This window comes from Aotus nancymaae, unplaced genomic scaffold (genome assembly GCF_030222135.1).
Source record: "Aotus nancymaae isolate 86718 unplaced genomic scaffold, 86718_ANA_hifiasm-v0.15.2.pri h1tg000031l, whole genome shotgun sequence".
In the NCBI taxonomy this organism is placed as follows: Eukaryota; Metazoa; Chordata; class Mammalia; order Primates; family Aotidae; genus Aotus; species Aotus nancymaae.
The window spans coordinates 5509474-5535908 of record NW_026988444.1 but is presented as its reverse complement, the minus strand read 5'-3'; the positions used below and the strand labels follow the sequence as shown (position 1 = coordinate 5535908).

The 26435-nt window shown below is 65.5% G+C and overlaps 1 protein-coding gene across 1 annotated transcript in view; it reads right to left on the bottom strand.

Annotated features, from left to right (window-relative positions):
* The window catches only part of GPC1 (glypican 1), a 31621-nt gene extending 9743 nt beyond the window's left edge, over window positions 1-21878 (bottom strand). Inside the window, exon 1 of the mRNA XM_012465052.3 lies at window positions 21457-21878. Coding sequence (XP_012320475.2) covers window positions 21457-21622 — 166 coding nt within the window. The 5' untranslated portion in view covers window positions 21623-21878. The remainder of the gene's footprint in view (window positions 1-21456) is intronic.
* Between the last annotated feature and the right edge of the window lie 4557 nt (window positions 21879-26435).

Here is a 26435-nt window from a genome sequence, read left to right as displayed (position 1 = left end):
GATTAACCAGGAACCCGGGGCTTACAGAGACGAGGTCTCCTGTCCCAGCTACACAGTGAGGTGGCACGCAGCTCTGGCTGCCCGAGCCCAGAACCCCACACTCACCGGGCCACACTGCCCGCTGTGGACCTCGCCCCCCACCTCTGAGGCCCTCCTGGTGCCGGCCTGGGTCAGGCACAGTGGAGAGGTGGAGGCAGGAGCCTGGCTTGGTCAGAGGGGAGGGCCAAGGGGGAGTCAGCAGGAATTCCAGAAACGCTCCTCAGGACTGCTGCCTCGGGCCAGGGCTGAGGCCTAAGACCCTGCCCCACCCCGTCCTGGGACCCTGGCCCAGGGTGGTTGGAATGCGGCAGGCCCTACATGCTTCTACTTCTGCCTGGTGGTCAGCCGGAAGGGAAGGCCAGGCCAGGGAGGAGAGGCAGGTCAGGCTGGGCCGAGGTCCCTGGCCTCAGGCCGTCCTGGGGAGATGGCAGCACCATGGGAGGGGGCAGCCCTGCATGGCGGTGGGACCGGGGATCTGTGGCCCCAGTGCAGGTGGGGCCTGGAGGAGCCCGGGCAGCACCCCACCCCTCACTGCAAGAAGGGGTCACCCTCAGGCCTGGGGCCCAGGCAGCCCTTCCCCACCAGAAGCCATCTGGGGTGGGGACCTAGGTAACTGCCCGGAGAGCAAATGCCTGGGTCAGACTGAGTCTGCCGATCTTTCGCACCCCCAAGCACACACCCATGGAGGAGGCTGAGATTGTGGGAAGGAACAGAGAGACCGAATCTGGGCTTGGGTGGCTGCCGCTTGGCCCCTTGGTAGCCTCTGCGCCTGCTGACGTGACATCACCCAGATGAGCTGTCAAGAGGGGCCTGGGAGAGCGAGGGGGGCGTCGAGGCGCAAGGACGGCCCCTCCGCAACCACAGCCCGGCTTTTTGAGTTGGGGCCTTATCCTGGAGGGTTCCCTCCTCGTCCTCTTTTCCCCGTCTGAGTTCTGGAACGTTCTGGATGCAGGGGGCTGTGGCTTGAGGGGGAGGGAGCCCTCCGCAGGGGCTGCATATCCAGGGAACCCCCGGGGCCTGGACTTCAGTTCCTACGCAGCAGACAGAGCAGGCTTGGCAAGTGCACCTGTACCCCTGAACCCCCTTGCCCCCAGATGCCTGCTGGAGTGGGGGAGTGGGAGCCTGAAACAGTCTCAGGCCAGGAGGGCCTTGTAGGAGCCAGCTGCGGTGAGGACACAGCCTGGCTCTGAGCGCCCTGGCACCTAGCAGGAAGGGGCACCCCTCCTCCACTCCTCACACAGTGGGAAGGTGCCCTCAGGCAGGAAGGCTGGGACATAGGTACCCTCGCCAGGGACCATCCTTCACTCTGCAGCCTTTATTCACAGACAGGATTCGGCCCCAGTCCCGCCCCCTTGGGGGCAGGATTTAGAGCAGGAGCCGCCCCTCCGGGTCCTTCCCTGGGGCCTGCACAAGGCTGAGCAGACTCCGGAGGCGTCTCTGAGGGTGTAGGCTGTGATGGGGCCCTGTGCACCCCCCCAGGCTACCCGGACCAGAAGAGCACCAGTCAGTTGGACACACGACGGTGCTGTGTTTGGCGGTGGGCAGGAAATGTGCCTGGGGGAGGGGGTGGCAGGTGACAGCTGAAGCTTCCTGGTGACACCCTGGGCTCAGCTGTGACAGGGCACCCAGGCCAGGCTGGCTGGGCCACAGGCAACGGGTGGACTGGCCCAAGACTCGGGACTACGGCTCAAGCATTCCCAGGCAGTGAGGATGGGCAGGGCAGCACGGCTCGGTGGCTCCTCCACATCCCTCCTGGGGTCCCTGGTGGACCCACTCCCCACCCCGCACCATGCAGATAGGAGAGGCTGATGAGAGACGCAGACAGGTGAGGCCCCAAACACCCAGGGGACATGGGAAGCTCCCCCCACCTGCAGATTCTGGGGGGCTCCTTAGCACTGCCAGCCACCCCCACCTCTCAGTCTCCCCTGCTGCCCCCCCCAGCCCTGCTCGGCCACCTCGCCCAGCCGGCCCGGTGACCTGCGCTGTTCCGGCTGCCCCAGCACAGCCCCCGTCCCTCCCTCCCTCCTTGGACAAACACGGGAGTGAAGACACGGAGCCAGAGCTCGGGCGCCGGCCTGGGAGCCCCGGGCAGGCTGGGCCAAGGCGGTCCCCTGAGGCCCGCTGCAGGTTGGACGCGCAGTCAAAGGCAGGCGGCCTCCCGCTGGCATCCTTCTGCCGAGCTCCGGCCCAGTGCAGGCCTGGGCCCCACAGGTGTTGGTCCTGGACATCAGATGGCAGAGGTGGGCTCTGCAAAGTCCCCCTGCAGGCCAGCAAAGCAATCCCTACCCCGCTCCCCGGAAGAATGCAGGGGCTGGGGTCTGCCTGGCTGGAGAGCGATGTGAAAGAGTCTGGCTGTCATCTTAACTCCCCCCATCCCCAGCTCAACACCTGGGGATGGAGAGGCCTCAGGCCACGAGGGAACCCTCCCCTGTCCCTCTCCCTGGGTTTCCTGGACCTCCCTTCTGATACCTCCTTCCCGGCCTTTCTCCTTCTCCAACCTAGGAGGTGAGTCCCGACAGCCCCTCCCCTTCCCCCAGCAGGGAAGAAAGGGAGCCCTTCCTGCCCACCCCTCCCTCCAGCCCTCCGGTTGCTAGGGTTGAGGTCGCCAGGCCTGCCCCCGCTGGGCCAGGGACTGAACCCTTTCTCCCAGGATCCCCAGGCAGTTGCTACAGCTGACCCCCTCTCCTTCCACAGCGCTCCCCTCCCTCAGTCACTGGGACAATTCCCTCCCCACCGCGCGCCCACAGTTTTTTTGGGGAAGGAGATTACTCATTTCCTGGCAGATTCGTCCCCCACCTGAGTCCCTTTAGCACTTCTCGTCCAGGCCCAGCCCCGAACTCAGAGCCTCCGATTCCCAGGCTCCTGCCCCTTCGGTTAAGGCGCAGAGCTCTCGCCCTGTAGGCAGTGCAGTCCCGTCCAGATCCGGACTGCTCCTGGCCACCCAACTCTGCTGCTCCTCACTAAGCCCCCACCAGCCTTAGGCTTAGACACCTTTTAGGTGACGCATTCCCGTTCCCTGCTGACAGGTCCTCACCCAGCAGCCTCCCCTTCGTCATCGGCACCATCACCCCAAGCTTTAACCGAGACTCCCGTCCTGACAAGGGCCACCATCCTCAATGACGGACGCAGACCTCATTTGTCCAGACCAGCCTGGCAGCTGCCTGTGACCACGGGCCCTGGAGCCCTCCCAAGGAGACTGCAGAGAGATGATGGCGCCACGCCACGCCCATCCCTCCAGAAGCTTCCACGGCTCACACAGGAGTGCAGGCTGTCAAGCCGGCTCTATGTGCCTTTACGGCCTCGTCCTAGACCCTCAGTGTCAACGGACTCAAATGCCTAAGGTACTGGAATTTGGCACGAGCAGTCAGCCGGGCTGTGTGCATGCAGGGCACCGCCACCTCCCGACACGCACAGGAAGAGCCTAGGCCTCCCCGCCCCTGCCCTCTGCCCAGCTCTGCACCCTGCAATGGGGCCTTCCAGGCTTGCCGATGGCTGTGGGGGCTTCCCCAAGCCGGAACCCTCTTGAGGAAGCTGGTCCCTGCCCCATCTGCTCTCCGACCCCATCCAGCCGCGGTGGCTGTCCATCCTCCTGGCATGTCCAGCAGTCTCCTGGGTGAGGGTGCATTGGACAAATGGCCCAGGAGGTTTCCTGGGGACCACCCACCGCCCAGGCTGCAGGGGGTCTTTTCCTTATTTTCGCCCCATCCCCTAAAAAGCCTGCGCCCCTGGTCAGTTCCTGTCCACCTGGGCTCCCGATGTTGGAGCCGAAGGCAGCCTCGGCCCCACCTGCGAGGTGGACGGGCCACTGCACGCCAGCTCCTTGCCAAGGGCATCCACAGCCCCCAGGACCCCAGCCTGGCCCCATCGGGCTTCCCTCCCCTCCCCACGCCCCCACCGCCTGCCCGAAGCCCCCACCACCATTTCACCCAAATGACAGCGTCGCCAAGGAGCCCCTCCGCCGCTGCAGAGCCTCCGCCACGCACTGCGACCCGCAACTGCGGGGAGTCGCGGGGACACCTCTGCGCTGGGTGGGAGGGTCCGCGGCCCCGGCCGGCTAAGGCTCCGCCACCCGTGGCTGCTGGCGACGGCGGTGGGCGCGAGAGGCCCGGCCGCGGAAAAAAGGCACCTGCCGCGTCGTGGGGGTGCCGGGCGCCCCGATGCCGTCGCCAGCCGCCGCAGCCGGAGACGAGGACGGCCAGCCGCGGAGCCGGAGCGGGCGCGCAGGGGTCCGGACACGCGGCGGCGCGCGAGGAGGGGGCGGGCGGCGAGGGGAGCGGGGCGCCGCGATTGGCGGGGAAGGGTCTTGTCGCAGTGGGTGCGGCGGCGGGCGCGGGGGCGGGCGGCGGGGGGGCTCAGGGGCTGCGGCAGCCGGGGAGGGGGCGGGGCCCGGCGCGGGCGGGGGGCTGCGGCAGGAGACGCGGGAGCCGGGAGGGGCCGCGCTGGGCGCCGCTGGGGCGACGGACCGGGTGGAAACGGGGACGGGCCGCGGGCTCCCGACGGGAGGGGCGGGACGGGGACGGGGACGGGGCCGGGGCGGGGAGGATGGGGCGCGGTGGCCAAGGGGGCGGGACGGAGCGGAGTCTGCGGGGACCGCGGTGGCGACTGGGGATGCGGGGGCGCCGCGGGACCGGGACGCGGCGAGCGGGGTCCTCCGGCCTGGCTTCCAGCGCGGCGGGCGCGGGACCCCTTCGCGGCGGCGGCGGCTCCGGCTGCGGGTGCTCGGGCCGGGGAGGGCGGCCGAGCGGGGACGCGGGCGGGCGGGAGGCTCCGGGCAGCTCTGCAGCCGCACTGGCGCGCACGGCCGAGGGCGGCTCCCGGCGCGGGGACGAGCGTCCGCCCGCAGCCCCCGCCCCGCCCCGCCCCGCCGCGCTCGGCACCGCCCCCGTCTCCCCGGAAACCGCGGGCGGCCCCTCCGGCCAGGTCCCCGCCGCCTCCCCGCGCCCGCTGCGGGTGCTGCTCCCCATCTTCGCCGGCAGCTGCGGCCTCCCGGCTCCTCCACTGCCCCGCAGCTAAGCGGCCCAGGCCTGAGTGAAGGGGCGCCTGGGTCTCAGCAGGGCTGGCGCTCAGAGAAGCTGGGGCGCCTCCCGGGAGGGTGATGGTTTCTGTGATGAAGGTGGCTGCTGACCACCAGATCCCCACCGCTGTTTTCGCGCAAAGCCGCGTGGGCATCCCACATTCTCTACCTGCCCCTCCAGCCCCCACGTCCTGACCTGCTTTCCTCTGACATACCAAAGCCCACAGGCCGCATCCTCCCACCACGCCCCCACCCAGGTGCCCCAGCCTGTGAGGTCTATGCTCTGCACCTCTCTCCACCCTCCTTGGACACCAGACGGGCGGCATCTCTCCTCTCCCTGCAGCCCAGCTCCTGCGTGGTTCCCACAGGCCCAGCCCAGCTCCCTACCTCCACCAGGCCCGCTAGCCCAGCAAACAAAACCACCCACTCACACCAGGACCGCTCTGGCAGCACTCGGGCCTCTCCGGCACTCTGAGAGCTGCTGGACAGGCCACCAAGCAGGCCACAGCACCGGAGGCCCCCGAAGGTGGGGGTCTCTTTCACCAGGCAACTCACAAGGCTGCTCTCTAAGCTGCCAGGCTCCTGCCTGCGGAACCCCTGGGCAGCTACCCTGCCAGCCGACACCAGGTTTGGGGGTGCCTGCCCTGGCATAGCAAGGGCCCCTCAGATGGGATCTTGGTCACTCTGGCCAAGAACCTACCCCTATGCCAGCCTGCTCCATTGAGGCTTATGCTGTGGCCTCAGACGCTGGGGATGAAACGGATTCAGAGTTTGTGTCACAAACCTCCTGCCACACCCAGGACCCGGGGTCTTGGCTGTAAGACAGAAGGGCCACTCTTGGAACCCAGGGTGAGGTGCTCCCCAGAGGCCGTGCCCCCAGGCCTGGCTTCGCCTGCTTTCTCCTCCTTGGCTTGGTGGAGCTGAAGAGGGCATTCGTCTCCATGCCCACCCCTGCCAGCAGGGTGGAAATTCAGGCGGCTGTGTAAGGGCGGGGCTGCCCTCCTGGGCTCTCCCATCTAGCTGCCCACACACCCACTGCAGGGGCCACAGGCACCCAAGGAGGCCTCGAAGATGGCCCGTAAATACCGCGGAAGGAGCAGAGGAATGGGAGGAATGGGAGGGAGCAAAGGGGCTTGGCCACTCGCCCCCAACCCAGCCACTTCCCAGGAAGCCATCTCCACGGGTCATGGTGGCTCCAGGCCTGGCTCTCCCTGTCTCTCCCACCCATTCACCCCACCCAGCTATGACCTGCTGCTTCCCCCATCTTGCATGCTCTCCCCTCACCTCCCCCAGGAAGCCTCCCCAGCCTCTGGCTTCCAGTCCCTCCAGGGGAGCCTCCCCTCCCTTGCTCCTGCCTCCTACCCACTGCCCAGGCTGGCCCTGGTACCCTGGTACTGAATAAGGTGCACGTCTAAATGATTTGTCAGGGGGAATCTGCCCAGTGTTAGCATTGGAGGGAAAAAACCCTCTGCCAACGTGGCCCACGAGCCCTCCTAACCAGCACCTCCTTAGAGGCAGTATAGGGCTGGGGGGGGGCGGGCCCTGACGGGGAGGTCACACCCAGTGAGGGCTCCCTGTTCCCAGAGGCCCAGCTGTCTCCCTATACACGCAGAGCTCATTGCGGGCCTCTCAGGGGTTTCAGCCAAGTCATTTCATCTTAACAGCAGCTGTAGGTCCGGCTGACAGCTGGCACACAGGGAGCGAAAGTGACCTGCCCAAGGTCACAAGGCTAGGAGCAGCAGCGCGGGGCTCAGCACGAGGACAGCCTGGCCTCCCCTCCCCCACCCTGCAGCCTGCCCTGATTCCCATCCCAGGGGAACTCCTGAGCTGCAGGCAGAGGCTGGAGCAGGAGCTGACAAGCCCTGCTGAGCCCAGAGAGGTCTGGGCGGTCCCAGGAGGGTGTCTCCCTGGGGCTATGATGAGTCGGCAGGTGGCCACCCAGGCGTGGCAGGTGTGTGGGCTGGAGCTTCTGCCTCGCCCCGCCCTGCAGGCATGATGAGGGGACGGGCGCAGATACAGCACGGAGGCCAGTTACATCTCAATTCAGATCAACAGTGTACAGTATAAAAATATTTGGCCCCAAAGAACTGCAAGCCGGAAACGGAACAGGTCCCGGTACACCCCTGCTCACAGCATCATTCCCCAGAGCCAGAGGGGACGTGACATCTCCTCACAGTTGGAGAGACTGTTTCCACAAACCGTCTGCAGGTGCAGACAGCGGAATACGATTAAAACGTGAAAAGGAAGAAATCTGACACCCGCTCCTTCGTGGAGGAGCCTTGATGACAAGCCAGAGCGGGACGAATATGCAGGACTCCACTTACGTGAGGTCCCTGGAGTTCACAGGGACAGAAAGGATGGCGGGCACCGGAGGCGCTGGAGAGGGACTGTTTAATGCGGGCAGTTTTGTGGGTAACCCCCCATATAGGAACCGAGGAAGGAGAGCTAGGCAGAATCCTGGCACAATTAAGACCCGGAGATTATCTCGGTTTATAGTGTTACTACTCAGCTATTTCCTTGTATATAATCCTTTATAATGGGAGCGGGCCCCTTGCTGCACACTGTCCATCCCCCGGCCTAGGTGACCTAAAGGGGTGGACCCCTTACTGCGCACTGTCCACCTCCTGGCCTAGGTGACCTAATGGGGGTGGACCCCTTACTGCACACTGTCCACCTCCCGGCCTAGGTGACCTAAAGGGGGTGGACCCCACGTTTTATTGCTCACGACCCTATCACTATCCTTAAAGATGACTTCACTCACTGCCCTGCCCCCTAACCTATACCCAATAAATACTCACGCTTCTGGACATTCGGGGCCTCGCCTGACTCCACTCATAAGTGGCGTGGCCCCTGAGCCCAGCTGCGTTTTCCTTGTACTTCTGTGTCCCGTCTCTTTATTTCTCGGATCCTGCGCCTCAGCACAGCATAAGGCTCACCCCACGACCCTGTGGGGCCCTGAGCCCTACACAGTTTCAGATTTACAAGATGAAAATGTCCTGGAGCTGGACGGGGGTGACGGCTGCACAGCAGCGTGGATGGACTGAACGCTGCTGAACCGAACTCTTAACAATGGTTAAAATGGCAAATTATGTTACGCATGCTTTGCCACGAAAAGCAAACAACTCTGCCCCCCGAAAATATTTGGCGCATATTACACTAAGTATGTAGGCCGTATTTACTCTAAACATTTATGTTATTTATTTGAAATTAAAATATTTAGGACACCCTACACTACAAAACGATGCAAGGTCTACCTGAAACTCCCACGTGCCTGGTGTCCATTCTTTGCATCTGCTAAATCCCACAGCCCTTTGCAGGGTGAGGGGGGGATGCTGCCTGAATCACACAGGCGTCCCACCCCTACGCAGCATCCCCGGCTCCCCCACTCGGGTCTCAGACCCCATCCAGGCTGGCAGCAGGAGGTTACGGTGCATGTTAAGCCGGTTTCCACTCTGCACTGCCCCCAGCCTCCTTGGAGAGCAATGGGTTTTTCTTCCAAAATCAGCACCATCTCAATTAACAGGCAGACAGGACCACGCCCGACTTACAGATGGAAAGACTGAGGCTCACAGAGGTTAGGCAGCTTCCCCGCAGGTCTCAGCCTTGTGCCTAATGCAAATCTCCTTCCACTGGCCTGAGTGCAAAGGAGAAGCCCAGGCTTGGCACCCGGGTACCCCAAGTCCAGGTATGGAGATGAGGCCACTTTTGCAAAATCAGGGTCAGGTCTGGCTACCCCTGCTGGCCTGACTGTCCCGTCACCGGCCAGGCGCTGTGGAAACCTAGCCCATCATAGAGGACTCTCCCACCCAGGGAGAGTCTCAGCAGGTGACCCTGTCAGTTGCCTGCCGGTCCGGCTCCCCAGGGGTGAGCCCCGACCTCCTGTGGCCCTGCGGGTCCTGGAGCAGGTGGGAATGCGGGCTTATCCCACTCATTTCCCGGAGCCACCTGCCGGAAGAGAGCTAGTCTCTCGAGGCTTGGAGTTCCATCCCCAGGTACCTGGAGGCAGAGGGACTCCAGGATCTCATGAGACGGCTCTGGGCAGAGGTGGGGGACACTGCCTGGGGGAAGGAGTCAGCCCCACCCCCAGGGGCCCAGGTGACCTGGGAAGGGAGGGGCCCTCTGAGGGCAGCTGTCCAGACCCAGGGCTGACATCTCCCACCTCTCCTGCCTCTCCATCCTCAACTCTCTTCCTAAAAACCTGCTGCCACCCTCAAGGCGGGCCCAAGACACGGGCCACGGACTGTCACTGAGCCCTGGGGACACGGTGCGTTCCACCCAGGGGGCCTGCAGCAACTCTTGTTACCATTTCCAACTTCTCACACCCAGAGCCGATGAATGGGAGCGCCGACGCTGTGAGGGCCCGGGGTGACGCCCAGCTGTGCCAGTGACGGTGATGGTGATGGTGACGGGCCTCCCGTCCAGGTGGATCTGGGCCCTAGCTCCCCAGCCCGGCCTTCCTCCCTCCTCACGGGGTGCCCTCATCCACTGCCGGCCTCAGCAGGCCGCCCTCACATGACACAAGCCGGGCAGAGGGCAGGCCAGCCTTCAGCCAGGGGCACACGCAAGGGTGGGGCCTTCTGCCCGGGCACAGAGCCACTGTGGAGCCGTCCCTTGATCCCCTGTAACCCCCCCAGCTCGGCCCTGGCTTCCTCTCAGGACCCGCCCCTTTGCTAAGAACAGCCTTGATCTTCAAGAGAGCTGGCCCTCGGCCAAGGGGGTGGCTTTCCCCGGAGGCCCAGCAGGCCGCCTCCCTAGGAACCCCGAGGTCCACGCAGACAGGGGTACAGGCAGTGTGAGCACACCCACATGCCCTCCCCTCCACTGCTGGCTCTGCACTGGCCTCAGAGCGGCCCTGCCACACCCTCCTCACAGCCAAGCCTTCTGGACCTTCCCAAATGACCACTGAAGTGGCCCCAGCCACACAAAATCGCAGAGGGAGGACAGGGATTTGGCTGTGTCCCAGTGCCCAGAACAGCCCCTGTGGCGGGGCCCAGCTCGAGGGATCTCTGCTCAAGGGAGGAACGAACATGGGGGTCATCTATGTTTGACTCGAACAGACCTCTGGTCACGCCTCTCCTGGCTCTGGGGTCCAGCCTCAGACCCTGCCCACTGAGCCCCCAGCCCCGTCTCTGCCTGGCCCACTCACTGCCTCTGCTGCTCAGAAGTGGGGTGAAGCCCACCCATTCTGGGCAGCCCTGAGGCTTCTGACGCCAGACCCCAAGGCTAGAGTCATGCCAGGCTGGGCTCCCAACACGGCTGGGGGTGGACACCCCTTCTCCCCCCGTGGACGAGACGCTGGGGCTGGGGCACCAGTCCACCCCGGATTCTGACCCCAGCCCTTCGGCTCCACTGCTCCCCACCCTGGCCCCTCGCCCCCCTCCATGGGCGGGGAGAACCCAGCCCTCGTGTCTGCTCCCCAAGTCTCCTCTCTGGTCCTCTCAATGGGCCGGTCCCCGATGCTCCAGGCCCCGGATGCTTCAGGCTCCTGAGGTTGGGGAGGAGCCCCGGGTACCCAGGCCCAGTCCCGTAAGGCAGCACGGGGCCCGAGGACAGGGCAATGGACGGCCGTGGCAAGAGGGGCCAGACTGGGCCAGTCCCCAGGCAGGGAGGGACCTTTAGGGTTTGGCCCTCAGGGCTCACGTGACGCCAGTGGGTGAGTGGCTGCAAACGTCACGTGCCGACGCTTAGATTCACGCATGTCGTGGCCCTTTCCCTGTAAGTCACACACGCTACGCACTCACGGTGGTTGAGCAGGGGCACAGCTTACACGGAGCCTCTCACACACGCCCTGTCTGCGCTAACTGCATCTAGAGACCAAGTGCCTCGTCTGCGGGTGTCAGCACTGAGAACAGCACTCAGCACCCAGTAGGAGCTCACAGAATCATGCAGAGGACCGAGGATGCGTCCCCAGCCCTCACACGGCAGGCAGATGGCCCAGTTCCTTGCCCAGCCCGAGGTGCCTGTGGGCCCCCCACCACGTCCCCCCATGTCGGACCCTTGGCCCCGGCAGGCCCTCCTGGGTGCAGACACGCTGGGCCCCACCCAAGCCTCTCCTTTTCTGCTCCAGGGCCAGCATGCTGCTCAGGCAGGCCTGACTTTCTCGGTGCCGCGAGCCCCCTTGCCCGCCGGCGAAGCCTGCAGACGCTTTCTCAGGACGATGCTTGTTTCTGAAGCGTACAACTGCACAGAGGACCACGGGGGAAGCGCCTGCCACGGAGGAGTTACCAAAATATGACACAACGAATATCGAGGTGGCGATGCACGTGCTTCCCGGGAAGCGGCAACAGGCCCCAGGCTGACTGCGATTCAGAGTCACGTTGAGAGCATGCGGTTTCCACGCCATCTGCTGCCAACGTGCAGGGCACCAGCAGCCACGATGTCTCCCGTGGGCCAAGCCCCAGGTCCCGAACACCATCACTCGGAGTAAGAAGAAATGCTGAATCCCGGTTAGAGGCATGCGGTGATGGAGATGTAATCTTCTCAGCCGAGTTCATCAGCTCCCTGAATGACACCTCAGAGCCGCATCTGTGCACCCGCTGAAGGATGGGAGTGTCTCGAATGACCTGCCTGCTGGTGTTTGGTCACCACCATCTGCCCATCCTCCCATCCCAGCCCCTGGCATGGCTCAGAGCAGCGCTCCCTCCCGAGCTCCCTCCTCCCCTGGCGTGGTACTGCCTACAGCTTCGGTTCAAGAATTTCTCCTGGGGGTGCTACCGGCGTTCATGGAAGGCACCTCCACCTCGCAGGGTGACTGGGCTCCCCGGCCCACCCCCTAAACAACAAGAGCACCCCCAGTCCTAAACCACGGGGACGTCACAAGCGCCCGGGGCAACTGCACCTGGCTGGGAGCCACCACATCCCACGGGACCCTCCCAGGTATGTCTGACCTGCAGTCACCCCTCACCCCAAAGTGCCCCCAGGCCGATGCTACACACACAGAACAGGGAGGCACCTGTCCTAACACCTGTGTTAACATCCTGGGTGAGGCCACAGGAAAGAGACTGAAGACGCCAAGGAGCGTCCCATGTGCAGCCCCAGGCTCGGGGCAGGGGCATCGCGTTCAGGGACAGTGGCGCTGGATTATGCAAGACACTTGTCCTTTTGAAATACCGCCTTGGGTCCCTGTGTCCCAAGCTCCATGACAACTGGAGACGCATGTAAACGCCTGAGCCAACCCTGGTGGCAGGTGGCATCAGCTTTGTCCCCAGGGCCTGGCAGATGGTCACAGGTGGGTGGGATGCTCTCCCCACAGTCTCCAGAGCCAAGGGTGGGCCTCCTGGTCCAGACTCTTGAGGAGACACTTGGACGTCACACGTGGGTCACCACAAGGATGGGATCCGACAGCCACGGGGGCCACGGTCACCAAGGATGCGCCAGACACAGGGTGGGCTCCGGGGGCCACAGGGGGCCACGGTCACCAAGGATGCACCAGACACAGGGTGGGCGCCTGGGGCCACAGGGGGCCCTGGCACTGAGGCTGCACCAGATGCAAGGACAGCTCTGTGAAGCGTGGACAGCCATCCTCAGTGCTTGGGCAAAGCATCTGAAGACCACACACTTCCCGACAGTCCCACCGCTGATGGGAAACACCCCTGCCGGGAGGCACGGAACCGGGTCGCTGCTGCACGGGGCTGTCCAAGGCTTGGCTGTTCCCAGGAGGGAGACGTGCTGTCCTGCCCTCAGAGCACTGGGGTCACTGCAGCACATATCCATCACCCCAGGACGGGGCTCAGGATGGACGGTGCCACGGGGTCCTGGGCTGCCAGATGTGGGCGTCCCCGGAAGCCCCAGCCAAGTTTCTCAGTAGAACCTGAACTTCCGTGGGGCGGGGGCGGAAGGCTGGCCATGATCTGTCCCGCCTGCCCAGCTCACCCTTGTCCCTCAGGAGGACCCAGGACACAAGGCAGCACGTGGTGCCCACTGCCGGGCCAGCTCTGACCTCAGGAGACCCGCCGGGCGTGGTGGCTGGGCCGGGCCAAGGCTGGCTGGGCCCTCCTGAGGACTGTGTCCTCACGTGGCCCCGACGCGGGGCTGCATGGAGGCCGAGCCGTGTTCACGGCCTCCCCTCCTCGGAGCTCCCGGCGCCCCTCAGGCCTCTGGGTCCCTGCACCTGCAGGGCGGTCTGTGGCCTTGGCTCAGCTCCCCATCCTCTGACCCAGCCTCACCCCTGCTAGCCGGGGCCAGGGCAGGAGTGAGTCGCTCAGCAAGTGCGGGGCCTGGCCCGGGTGGCGAGGCTGCTCAGCTCTGAGCCCTGGGGACGGCTCGCTCCGACTCAGTTTTCCCGTCTGCAAACTAAGTGGTGCTCAGCCCACCCGGTAGACAGACCCTGGCGTTGCCCACTCTGGGAGCTCCTGGGGCACCTCACAGGTGGGAGCCGACCAGGGGAGGGAAGTGTCCCTGTGTCCTCGGCACTGCCCTGCTCCAGCCCCAGCCCCAGCCCCTCCTCTCCCTGTCCACCAGCCGCGCCCCATGGAAGACCCCTGAGAGCCCACCGGGAGGCCTATTTCACAGCTGCCGCCGGGCCTCCCCTCCCCTGCCCCGTGCCGGGCTCGGGTTTCCGCTTCCGAGTCCCAGGCCTCACGGATGATTTGCAGTAGCTCCGCGGCTGGCCCTCCTCCCCGCCAGAGCCCTGGGCGGCTTCCTCCTCCTGAGGGAGCAGGCCGGGTGGAGCCCCTGGGGGCTGCCCTGTCACCCTGCCAAGCCTCCAGGACCCAGGGGCACTCAGCGCAAGTGAGCAGCGGGCCTCCTCGGCCAGCCACTGCCTCAGGAGAGAGCGACGTGCAGCCTCCTGGCCCTCAGGCCTCCCTCGTTGCCGGTTCTCCAAACCCTAGCCCAAACAGAAGCCCTGCAGTCCCACCGCCTCCCCACTCAAAATCCACCTGAGCGGCTCCGCCCCCGACACGTGGGACCCCCGCCACCTCCCCACCCGAAGTCCACCTGAGTGGCTCTGCCCCCGACACGTGGGACCCCCACCACCTCCCCACCCAAAGTCCACCTGAGTGGCTCCGCCCCCGACACGTGGGACCCCCACCACCTCCCCACCCGAAGTCCACCTGAGTGGCTCCGCCCCCGACACGTGGGACACCCACCACCTCCCCACCCGAAGTCCACCTGAGCGGCTCTGCCCCCGACACGTGGAACACCCACCACCGCCCCACCCGAAGTCCACCTGAGCGGCTCCGCCCCCGACACGTGGGACACCCACCACCGCCCCACGTGAAGTCCACCTGAGCGGCTCCGCCCCCGACACGTGGGACACCCACCACCTCCCCACGTGAAGTCCACCTGAGTGGCTCCGCCCCCGACACGTGGGACCCCCACCACCTTCCCACCTGAAGTCCACCTGAGCGGCTCCGCCCCCGACACGTGGGACACCCACCACCTCCCCACCTAAGTCCACCTGAGTGGCTCTGCCCCTGACACGTGGGACCCCCACCACCTCCCCACCTGAAGTCCACCTGAGCGGCTCCGCCCCCGACACGTGGGACCCCCACCACCTCCCCACCCAAAGTCCACCTGAGCAGCTCTGCTCCTGACAGGTGGGATCCTGGGGTCTGTCCAAGGTATATTCACACCACTGAGTCTCGACTCTCCCAGCCTGGGCTCCCCCAGCCCGCAGAAGGTTTTCAGGCCAGCCTGGCCGCTGCCTCCCATGCCAGTTCTGTGACAGCAAAGGCGGGGGTGTCTCAGCCACTGCTGTATCACTAGCCCTGGGACACGGCCTGAGTGGCCCGCCCTGCCCTGCCACCCCCGACCCGGGGGAGAAGCAGAGGCCCACAGTGGGAGGTACAGGGCCTGAAGCTGAGGCCTCCCAGGCTTGTGCAGACCCTGAGAGCGCGCGGGTGGGCAGGGGTCGGCAGGCTGGGGCGTGCTGACTCCCTTACATTGTCACCAGGGTCTCGGGCACATCTGTGTTGAGCTCTAAGCCCATCACGGACACAACTTGGCGCTCAGGCCACAATCACCAAACAGCCAGAGCCCGGGGGCTTTGCCACCTGATGGGAAGACGGAGGTGTGCCGGGCTGGGCTAGCCCCCACTACAGGCTAAACTGTCCCCAAAACCCACGCAGCCCAGTCCCAACCCCGGCTCCTCAACATGTGATCCTGGGTGTGGAGTCTGTGCGACACCTCTCGTTAAGAAGAGATGGTACAGGCAGGTCCTGACCCAGGTAGACTCGTGTCCTCGTGAAGAGGGGAATTCGGAGACAGACATGCATACTGGAGAGCGCCCGCGAAGACCAAAGTGGGGTTTACCAGCCAAGGAACGCCCGGAAGCCCGGAGTGGGGGCAGACTCTTCCTCACGCCTGAGAAGGGGCCAGCCTGGTGGACGCCTTGATCTCAGACTTCCAGACTCCAGAGACACAGACCACACATGTCTGTGGCTGCAGCTGCTCAGCCCATGGCACTGTCCGGGCTGCCCTGGAAACACGCACTCCTAACCCCGGCCCCCGGCCCCCAGCCCTCAGCCCTGCCTGGCACAGGGACAGACTAGGGCCTTTGCTACCCCGTGTGGGGCTCAGGCCTGCCCAGGCGGGGGCCCCAGAACAGGGACTGTGCATGCTGGGGGATGCCCAGGAAGTCCAGCTGCCGGTCAAGGCCGGAGGAGGCGTGTTGTGGGTGGGCACGGGGAGGACGCCGTGGAGGGAGGGGACAGGTGTGCCAGGAAGGTGGGTCAGCAGGAGCTGGGGGAGACGGAGCTGAGTCCATAGGCAGAGGAGCGGGACGCTGTAAGGCTGGCCTGGCCCTCTCAGGGGCTTCTAAACCCACCCGGATTCCAGACTGCTACTGAGCCTGGCGCAGCGGGTGCTTTCCAGCCACCCACGGCGGACCTGGGCCTGGCTCCCTGGCACCGCCCTCACCCCACACCTGGCTGCTGCGTGCTCCCACCTGGGCGTGGGGCCTGGAGGTGGAGGGAGAACCGCTGCTTCCTGTGCCCAGGCCTCCCCACCCTGCACTGCACTCCCCACTGTCAGGAGACTTCACACAGCTCAGGACACCTGCCCAGGCCTGTTCCCAGACAAAGAAAAGCCGCCACAGGCAAGAAGCCCTGGCTCCCAGCAGGCGGCCCCTGTCTGGAGCCCCCACATACAGTGGGCAAGATCCTGGGCCCCACAGGGCTGCACTGGTGACCGGCAAGACCCAGCCTGGCTCAGGGCTCTGGGCACATTGGCCCTGGACAGGGCCCGGGCTGGGCAAGGGCCCCGCACACGGAGTGCCCACCCCCAGCCTCCACCAGGGGCCCAGTCGTGAGCTGAAATAACTGAGCCAGGCCCTGGGAGGGGAGGACGGTCTGGCAGAAGGAAAGGTGTCCAGCCCCCCAGGCCAGACCTGACCCGTGTGGCTCCCCGGGCTCATCTCCCGTCTAGTGCCAGCCCACGGATGACACCTGTGCCAGGCACTCGGGTGCCCTGGAGTAGACACGGGCATGCTCAGACACCCACTAGGCTCTCCTCGGGGCTCTGAAGCCCAGCCCTGCGGTTCGGCCCCTAATCCCACCTTAGGGTGGCGTCCTTGGCCCCGGGCAGGCCTGTTCACCACAGGCTCACACTGTCCCCAGTGTCGCTGGTGTGAAGGTACAAACCCCAGTGGACCCGCCTGCCTTGTCTCTCTGGCCTGGCACCAGTGGGCACCTGGATGGGGTGCCTGTCCACTAATCCTGGGGCACTTGGCCCAGTGTGGGTGGCTGGTCTGCCCTGCTGGGAATGGTGGCATGCCCGGGAACAGCCCACCTAGCAGGCTGGAGGGTGAGGCCCGGCTTTGTGGAAGGCCGACTCTCCGGGCAGCACAGCCAGGAGGAGCTGGGCAGGACTGGAGGCAGGGAGGCCCGGAGGGGTCCCAGTTAAACGCTCTTTTTTGTTTTTTTAGGAGACGGAGTCTTGCTCTGTCACCAGGCTGGAGTGCAGTGGCGTGATCTCGGCTCACTGCAACCTCTGCCTCCCGTGTTCAAGAGATTCTCCTGCCTCAGCCTCCCCAGTAGCTGGGATTGCACACACATGCCACCACACCCGGCTGATTTTTGTATTTTTAGTAGAGGCGGGGTTTCACCATGTTGGCCAGGATGGTCTCGATCTCTTAACCTCGTGATCCACCTGCCTCAGCTTCCCAAAGTGCAGGGATTACAGGCATGAGCCACTGCATCTAGCCCAGGTTAAACATTCGACATGGGCCTAAGAGATGGCGCCCAGGGCCAGGAGAGCTGACGGGGGAAAGTGTGAGCCTTCCAGAAAGCACAGGGCCGGGACAGGCAGCTTGGACTGGCTTTACTGGGCAGCAATGTCGCAGCCAGATCCAGTCCTAAGAAGAGGGCTTCGCCAGGCCTTGGTTTACTCGTCTGTAAAACGGGTCTACAAAGACCCCTTCCGTCTGCTGCGTTAGCCAGACAGTAATGGGCAATGCTTTACAGCGAGTGTTCGGGGCTACCAGACGCCATTCACTGAGAGGGGTGGGCGTGGGCCTGCGCGGAGCGGGAGCGGGGAGAGGAGGGACACGGCCAGAGGTGGCTCACGAGGTGCACAGCAGCAACACCTTCTCCCTTGGCCACCTTCATGGGACGTCGTGATTATTCCTTTTCTCTCCTGTGAAGAGGCCCAGGGAGACTGGGGATGGGACGAGGGTGGGGGCGTCTGTGCCTGAGGAGCGCGGTGGCCTGCCTGGCATGGGAGGCGTGGTGGTCCACCAGGGACCCAGGCCATTGCATCATGCAGGTGGCCTGTAGGATCAGGGCTCCCCTGGGCTCCGCTCGGTCCTCACGCTGGGGATGATGAAATCCCAGCTCCTCTCCTGGAGAGCAGCTCAACAGCACAGCAAAGGCTGAGGACCCCCGAGAAACCACGCCGAGCCCCCTGGACAGGACAGGGGCCCGAGGACCATCTGGTCTGGTGAATGGTGTGTGCTGGCAGTCTCCATGAGGCCCAGAGCAGGACTGGGAGGCAAATGCCAGGGGACTCTTGTGGGCCCAGCCAAGACCGTCCTTTCCAGGATGTGGGAAGGAGGCCTAGGCCCTCTGAGGATGGTCCTCCAGAGTTCGTGTGCCCAACCACCCAGGCGGTCAAAAGTGGCAGAGAAGAAAAGACTCTCTCGGAGGGGTCCATCAAGTGGGTGCTCAGTGCAGGCTTCAGGGCACGCTGGGCCCACTTCGGCTGGTAGGTGGGCTGCCACCCCGGGGCACAGGAGCAGCCTCGCAGTTCCTGTGACATAGACAGTTCCACGCCCCCTCTGACCTCCATCCCCAAAACTGGACCTCAGGGCCCCTCCTCCTCTGCCCCAGACTGGGAGACCCTGAGAACAGGGGTGTCTGCTCCGAGGAGACCCCCCTCCACCCTCCATGTCCCGCTCCCCCCACCAACACAGCCGGGTGTGAAGCCAGGAAGGCCTGGGGTGTCCACCGAGAAGGTCCTGGGGGCCAGGAGCCAGCCTGGTTCTGGGGCTGCAACAGGGAAACAGAAAGAGGTGGTCCCAGTGACCAGGGAGCTCAGGTGCCAAGGGGGGGCACCAGGACCCCAGCAAAGGTGCAAACAGACCCAAAGCCCATCACATCAGGCACCAGGAGGCCAGGCAGGTGCTCCAGGAACACCTATGCCCAGGAACAACCTTGCAGGCAAAAGCAGGCCTGCGGGCATGCAGGCGGTGATTCAGCATGAGGGCTCCTGGCAGAGCAGGGGCGCCCGGAGTGCCACTCAGCCCGCCCTTGCCTTCTGTGCCATGCCCTGGTATAAAGGGAGGGCGGCCGGGTGCCCCGCTGCAGTGCTATGGTCCAGCTGCTGACACCCAGGCCTGTTTCCTTGCTCATAAAATGGGACGACCCCTGCTGTCACTGCAGCCTGGCCCAGCTGTCCAGAGGACAAAGGAGGTCTCAAAAGGGAGCCCAATATGTCCCGACACCGCCCTCTTTCATGAGCAGTCTCCTGTTGCCCACTGCTGTTTCTGGTCCCTGGGCAGAGGCTGGAAAGGCCAGCCACACACTCAGGGCCGCCCGCTCTTCTTCCCACGAGGCAGTACCACGTCTGCCTCATCTGCCCTGGGCCAGCGAGGTGCCCAACCTCAGGGTTCCCCTTGCCCTCTGAGGAGGTCCCCCTGGAGAAGTCTGGATGCAGGAGAGGAGTGACTATGGTGCCCACCAGGCCACTGAGGGTCCAGGGCTCCTGGGAGGATCTGCCGCCCAGGGACCACCAGAGGGCGCCCGGCCCTCGGCGCTCAGGCGCAGCAACAGAGCAGGAGGGGACACTGGGCTTGGCAGCCCCAGGCCGGAGAGGATCACCCTGTTTCCCTCCGCCCACGTGGCTCCCACACTCTCTTCTGTACCCTGGGCCCCGAAGGTGACTCCCGACTTCTGCAGCCATAGGGGGTCCAGGGAAAGCAGCTCCGGGCGGAAGGGCACCGGCTGGAGAGGCGCTCACCCTGACCAGTGCAGGCCCGGCCTGCAGGCCTGCAGGAGGCTGGCGCCCCGGACCCTGGCGGCAGGCACTGGCCCCTGGCTAGCATCGTGCTTAGACAGCTGCAGGGTGTTCAAACTCCCTATGAGGGGTGGACAGCACCCCCCCATCACACACAGGGAAACAACCTGCCTGTTCCGCGTCCCTGTCACCGCATTCCCCAACCCAAGAGCCGCAAGATCTGTGCTCTCTGGCCCGGCCCACGGCAACTTCTCCATCGTGTCCTGCCCTCTCTTCTCACCCTTGGAAGATGGCCAAACTCTGCCACTCTGTCTCTCTAACTGGGAGCAGTGGCCTCTGGATGCAAGCAAGGCTAGGTTAGCTCCTAAGGACGCGACTGCCCAGAGGACACAGGGGTGCTCAAAAGGGCTGGGTTCAAGACTCTGGGTTGGGAGGGGCAGCTGCTCAGCCACCCTGCCACCCTGGTGCCCAGGGAGGGATTCACTGGGTGTGTGGGAAGCAGGGGGCAGAGCACAAACCCAACCGTGCCCAGGGCTTCGTGCTGTCTGGCACCCAGGTGTGCTCCCAACCTGAGACATAGCCCAGTGGGGTGCAGGAGGCAGCTTGGAAATAAAAGTGTTGTCCTCTGCAAAGAGGGGCAAAGGAAGGCCTGTCCTGGGCTTTGGAGGGGTCCTCGCAGAGCCTCAGGCTGGGGGAGGGCATGGGGACATCCGCCAAGGGGCTGTCTGCCGGTTCTGTTCCTCCTGGGGGGTCAGGGGGTCCTCCCTCACAAGAACCTCAGCCTGGGGGCATCGGAAGATCCGCCAAGGCGCTGTCTGTGGGTTCTGTTCCTCCCAGAGGGGCAGGGGTCCAGAGCCCGGCTGCCTCCTTCCCGCCCTCCTCCATCCCCCGCAGTAAAGCATGGTCACAGACGCCCCTCACCGGGACGCACGGTTCCTTCTTGCTCAGAATCCCCGGGCCGTGGGCATTCCTGCGTTGAGTCCTCCACCCGCAATCCCGCTCCCTGGTTTCAGAGGAGCCCCCCAGAGAAGAAATCTGGTCTGTTCCGTTCTTGCCCACTAGGTCCCTGACCCCGGGTACAGGTCCAGGGTGGTCCCCACACGTGGGAGAGTGAAGCTTGGGCTCCAAGAGGTCTTCAGAACACTGAGCCACCGGTACATGTCGGTCCCCAGAGCTCCTCCGGGCCACAGGAAGGGAAGACGCAGAGCCGCAGGCGGCTGCAGGGCTTAGGGGGCGCCAGGAGGACCGCTGTTCTTACAAAGAAATGACACGGCCCCTGGGCGGGATCCAGCGCGCCGACCACCTGCAGCTGGACTCGCAGCGCGAGGCCGCCCGAGTGCCAGGCGGGGGCCGGCGCGCACAAGTTCTCGGGCAGGAATCCCTGCGAGGCGGCGGCGTTCTGCCCGCAGAGAAGCGCCCCGCTCCCTCCCCGCCCCTCCGAACTGCCCCCTCCCCGCTGCAGGGGGTCCGCTTATAAAACCCACCCAGGCTGTGGTTGCCGGGGACCCTACAAGAATCCCAGGGCAGGACCGAGACGCCTCCCAGAGAGGGCTGTACAGAGGACAGGGGGTCCGCGCTGCCCCGAAGCCGACCCGGGGGCTGGGACTCCCGGCCTGCAGGCGCGCTGGGCCGGGCGGCGGGCAGAAGACGCCCAGTTCCAGCCGTGGCCCGGGAGAAGCGCCACGAGCCAGCCGGGGACCGCCCGGCCCGCAGCCCGGCGAGCACAGCTCCGCGGGGAAGGGGCCGGAGTCCGGGGGACGGGGAACGCCCGAGCGGAGCGGAGGGGACCCAGGAGAGGGAGGCGGCGCGGGGCTCGGAGGCAAGGCCGTGGGGCTGCGGAGGAGCCGCGGCGCAGGGGGCCACTCGGGGCCGGGCGGCAGGATGCGCGCCAGGGGCGAGCAACCGTGTCGGGAAGAGCAGGGGGGAGAGCAGGGGGCGCAGAGGAGATCCCGGGCGCGCCGAGGTCCGGAGTCCGAAGCCCGGGGTCCCCGCGCCGCGCCCTCACTCACCCGAGATCTCCGCCTGGGGCACGTCGCTCAGGCTGAAGCCCTTGGCTCCGTAGATCTGGCGGACCTCGCTGCAGCTCCGGCTCTTGCCGGTCGGGTCCCCGCGGGCGCAGGCGACCACCGCGGCGGCCGCGCACAGCAGCCACCAGCCTCGGGCCCGGAGCTCCATGGCGGGGCCGGCGGCGCCCCCGGGCCCCCACCCGCGCCTTTCCCGGATCCCGGCCGGGCCCTGCGCAGCTCCCCGCCCGCGAAGGGCAGAGCCAAGGTCCCGGTGCGCGCGGCTCGCGGTCCAGAGGCGGCGGCGGCCGAGGAGGCGGAGACAACAAAGCCGGCGGCGGCGGCGGCGCGGAGCGCGCGGGGCGCGAGGTCCGGCCGCTCGTTCGGGCAGCCCAGAGCGCAGCGGGCGAGCGCAGTCCCGGCTCGGCGCCTCCCCCGCCGCCGGCCCGGCCCCTCGGCGGCCGCTGGAGAAGGGAGGGGCGGGGCGGGAGCGCAGGGGCGGGGGAAGGACTGGGAGCACCGGGCAGGGCGGGGCGGGGCGCGGCGCGGGGGCGCGAGCCGGGGCGCACCGGGTGCTCCTTCGGCTCTCGGGGGCCCTGAGGGCCGCGCCGGCCGCGCGACTCTATCGATCCCCGGAGGCAGGCGACAGAGCCAGACTGGGAGCGCGGGGCCGTGGCCGGGGTCCCGTAGGGCGGGCCCCCACGCCCAGCGCCCGGGGCGGTGGCACCACCTGTGGGGGCGGGGACGGGGGCGGAGGGTGCGCGAGGCAGGGCTTCCCCCGCCGGACGTGACATCACGCCTCCCGCGCCCCAATCAGGGGCTTCCCCGCCCCCTGCCGAATTCGGCATCCCGCTCCCGGCCCCCCGGTCCCTCCCGCGCGCTCCGGCTTCCTGCACCCCGGCTTCCTGCACCCCGGCTGCGCGCCTCGCGATCGCCCTCCGGCGCCTCCGTCCCCTCCGCCCGCCGGTCGCGCGCCTCTCCTTGCCCGAACCCCGTAGCGCCCCCCTTCCCGCCGTCTCGCGCGGGGCTCCGGCTCACACCTGGGGTGTTTGTGGTGTGGGGGCTGGACGCAGGAAACTGGCCAAGAAACTGACCTCACGTCTCCCAGTCCCAGGGAGCGGCGACAGATGACTTAGTTGTTGGACGTTGGCAGCTGTTTTGGGGGGTGACCCTCCACGTTCTTTGGATGCTGGAGAAACCAAAGTGATGGGGCAGGGCCGGTCTACTGGTTTGGGCTTCTGGGTGGGGCCAGGTGACCTCTGGAGAAGGGATAGGGTCGGAACCGGCGACAAGCTAGGTCACTGGGGGAGGAGGGTGCAGTGACCCGGAGCCCATGCCTCTTTGAGGAAGGCGGGAGGGCTGCCGGCACATCGTACGGTGGGAGGGCGCGTGGCTTCAGCGGCACAGGGGGAGCTGGCCTGGACGGGGTCTGTGGGGAGGGGCGAGGACGGCGGTGTTGAGGTCTGGAGGGCCTCGCTTGGCTCCTTACTTGGCTCCCAGAGCCCCTACCCGGTCCCCTGCCCTCCCCATGGTAAGGCCTGGTGGTGAAGTCAGATGCCTGACCTGCAGAATTGGGGGCAGGCATGGAGGTCGGCAGCCTTGGCTGAGAACCTCTAGATGACCCCCATGTGCAGCAGGGATGCCTGGATTTCACCACCTGTGGCAACCCCTGGAAGCTGCAGCAGCCGTGGTAGGGGTGGGGCCAGCCTCCCCTTCCCGGTGCCTGGGGCTCTCAGCCACCATGGGGGCTGGAGCGGGATGGTGGGTCCCCTACCCCTGCGCTCTTGGGGTTTCCTACCCTGCGCCCGTAGAAGGTTGCTCCTTCACCCAGAGACACTGAGTCATTGCAGGAGAGGGAGGCTTTGGCGACCTGATCCAAGTGTACACTTCCTTACCCTCCCCCACGTACCCTCTGCTGCGTCACATCTTGTGACTCATAGACCCCTGTGCAGTACATGCCCCGGGCCTGCCCCTCCGTGCCTGGGCCTGGCGCAGCTGCCGCACACCTTATCCAGCATGGTCAGGAGCCGGGCCGACCCCTCTCTCTGTGTGGTCTCATGCACTGCAGGGTGAGGCAGGGCTGCCAGGGCCTAGGAACCTGGACTTGGGGTTAGCCCGGCTGAGGCTCGTTCGTTACCACATCACTGTGCCTCTTCATCTCAGCAGACTGGGTCATTCCTCCAGGCAGGTTCTTCCTCCAGCTCAGTTCTGGGCCTCTGGATGGCAGCGTGGACGGCAGGGCTCAGAACGTGATGGTCGCAGCCCCCGCCTGGCCCGGGTGACCCCAAGGTGTCTCCATTCCCTAAGGAAGTCTTTACCACCATGGCAGGTCCTGGAATCATTCCCATTTCACAAACCAGGAGACGTGCAGCCAGGACCTTCTCTGGAGAGGGTGCAGAGTTGTCATTGCTATGGGAGGCGGCCGGGAGCGTGAGAGGCTCCGGAGAACTGTGGGAGCAGCATGTGCCGGGAGCGCAGGCGCCGGTGGCCTCCCCGTCCTCGCCGAGGCTGGGTGCTCTCGCCAAGTGTCCTCCTGGTCTCCTTGGCTTCGTGATGCTCAGCCTTGGTGTGTGCCTGAGGGAGGCAAGGGAAGGCAGTGGGGCTGAGGCTGGGCCAAAGCGTGGGGGTGAGGGTGGCCTGCATGGCTTCCCAGGGACCCGGGGCGCGTTTGTTTGTACCTCCACACTGGGGTGCAGTTTCTCCTCCCGCTTGCACCGGTGAGGACAGCTGGTCGAAAGCCACAGAAAGATAAGGAGAAAGAAGCCTCAGTGTGGCCTCTGCGGCCCGGGGACAGTGCCCGAGCCTGCCTTAGTGTGGCCTCTCTGGCCCAGGGACAGCGCCCGAGCCCGCCTCAGTGTGGCCTCTGCGGCCTGGGGACAGTGCCTGAGCCTGCCTCAGTGTGGCCTCTGCAGCCTGGGGACAGTGCCCGAGCCCGTGAGCTCACGCCATCCTGACTTCGGCCTAGCACTGACCAGCTGTGCACCTGTGGGCCGGCATGCTGCTTGCTTTCCTGGCCGTTCCACCAGCATCTGAGGGGGGAAAAGCTCTGCCCGGCCCACGTGTGTCCCACCAGGCCCTACAGACGCTGCTCATGTGACCCAGCTTGGTCCTGGTTGTGGAGTCTCTGCCAGAGAGAAGGGTCTTGCCTCCCCAGGGAGAAGAGCTGCCATGAGGGGCCCTGCCGTGGTGTCAGCCCATGGCCCAGATCCAGCTTAAGGGGCAGGGCCACTCCTCCCAGCTCTAGAGGGGCTGGCACCTGCCACAGAGCCTTGGTGACAAGAAGCAGGGAGGCCAAGGGCAGAGGGCAGCTGGCCAGGCGGTAAGAGGCCCGTGACCCCAGAGACCAGAGGAACCGGCCCCAGGTGGCTCTGATGAAGCTGCCCAGATGTGGGGACGGACTTCGGGGGCACAGACAGAGGATGCGTCCACCTGGCACCTACAGACCACCTCCTGTACGTCCCCACCCACAGAACCTCCTTCCTGCTCCCCACTCCCCACCAGCCAGCAGGAGGTGTTTACCTTTTGCAGACGGAAATCCCTGCCCCAGGCCACGCATCAGCCCAGAGGAGCAGAACATGGTAGCCCCCAAGTGCTGGCAGCCAGGACCTCAGTGCTCCCGAGACACGAGCTGTCTCTGCCTGGCTCTGCCCTCCTTGTCATCAGACTGCTGGCCACAGAGATCTGGCACCTATCTAGGACAGCCCAGGATGAGGGGTGCCCTCAGCCAGGGCACAGCTTGGCACATGCCACCGAGGGCATCAGAAGCAAACGCCGGGGTTGCACTGGGGAGGAGCCACAGGAGCCTGAGCAGCTGCAGGTGCCCCTCCTTCCCTCCTGGCAGTGCCACACTTGCCTGCGGTCACAAGGGCAGGAGCCGCCAGGCCGCCCGTGCTAGTTGGGTGCAGGGTCCAGACGGGGACTCGGGGAGGGTGGGCAGGGCTCCTCCACTCCGTCCCTGGGGCCGCTCCACACAGGACACATGGGGGGTTTGAGGACATAGTTGATACCTCAAGCCCTAGCCACCACAGCGGCCGTGTGGCTCTGACCAAGACCACCACGTCCTGCTTTGGCGTCTTTGCCTGTCTAGACGGTGGGGACACACGTGTGACAGAAGGAGTGAATGAACGAGTGAGGAGACAACTGAGAGGAAAAACCGCATTAGTTCCTGAAAGAGTGGGTGGCTCCCCAGTGAGGAGCAGAGAAGGAGGGACCCCTCGGCATTGTCTGAAGGGGCGGAGTCGGGCAGCGCCTGTCGGACCAGGGCGTGGCAGTTTCCATTCCACGCCCCCATTTTCCTTGGAGGACCCCAGGTCCTGGAGGGCGTGTGCTGCTGGCTCAGGACCCGCTACTGCCTGTGCCGAGAGCGGGATGGGGGACTGCTGGACGCCGAGCCCAGCTCTGCCCGGAAGACACGGGGAGCACCGGCGTCCCCAGTTCCCAGCCGTTGGATCGCAGGTCGGCAGGGCGCCGTTTCTTGCTCAGAAATGATCCTGCTTTTGCTCTGAGGAATCCCCGTGAGTGTATGTGCCCTTCCCCGATGCCACGGGGGACAGCTTTCCTTTTCTGTTTGGTTTCAGAGATTGTCTTTCAGGGACTCCAAAAGTAAGTCTCCAAACAGCCTGAGCGATTGTCGTCGATGCTGTCCACAGGTGCCTTCTTGTGAATGCCACTGCCCGTAGCGTCCCTATTGATGAGGGCCTTGTCCTGCTGCCGTGGGAGGCAGGGATGTGAGCAGGCGCCTGCAGACAGCAGGGGTTGGAGGGCATGGTCCGGCTGCCTGGGACGTGGCGGTCAACTTCAAGGTGAAGCTCTTTGCAGCCTGCTCTGCTCTGCTGGGTCCCTTTGATCAGCAGAAGTCTGGGCTGGCCTCCCTTGTCCAGGTCAGAGGATGGGAAGCCTTTTCAGTGAGGCTGGGTCACCCGTATGGTGGGTGGGGTCAGGGGAGTGCACCTGTGGTCCCTCCAAAAGCTGGTGCCTGTCCCTCT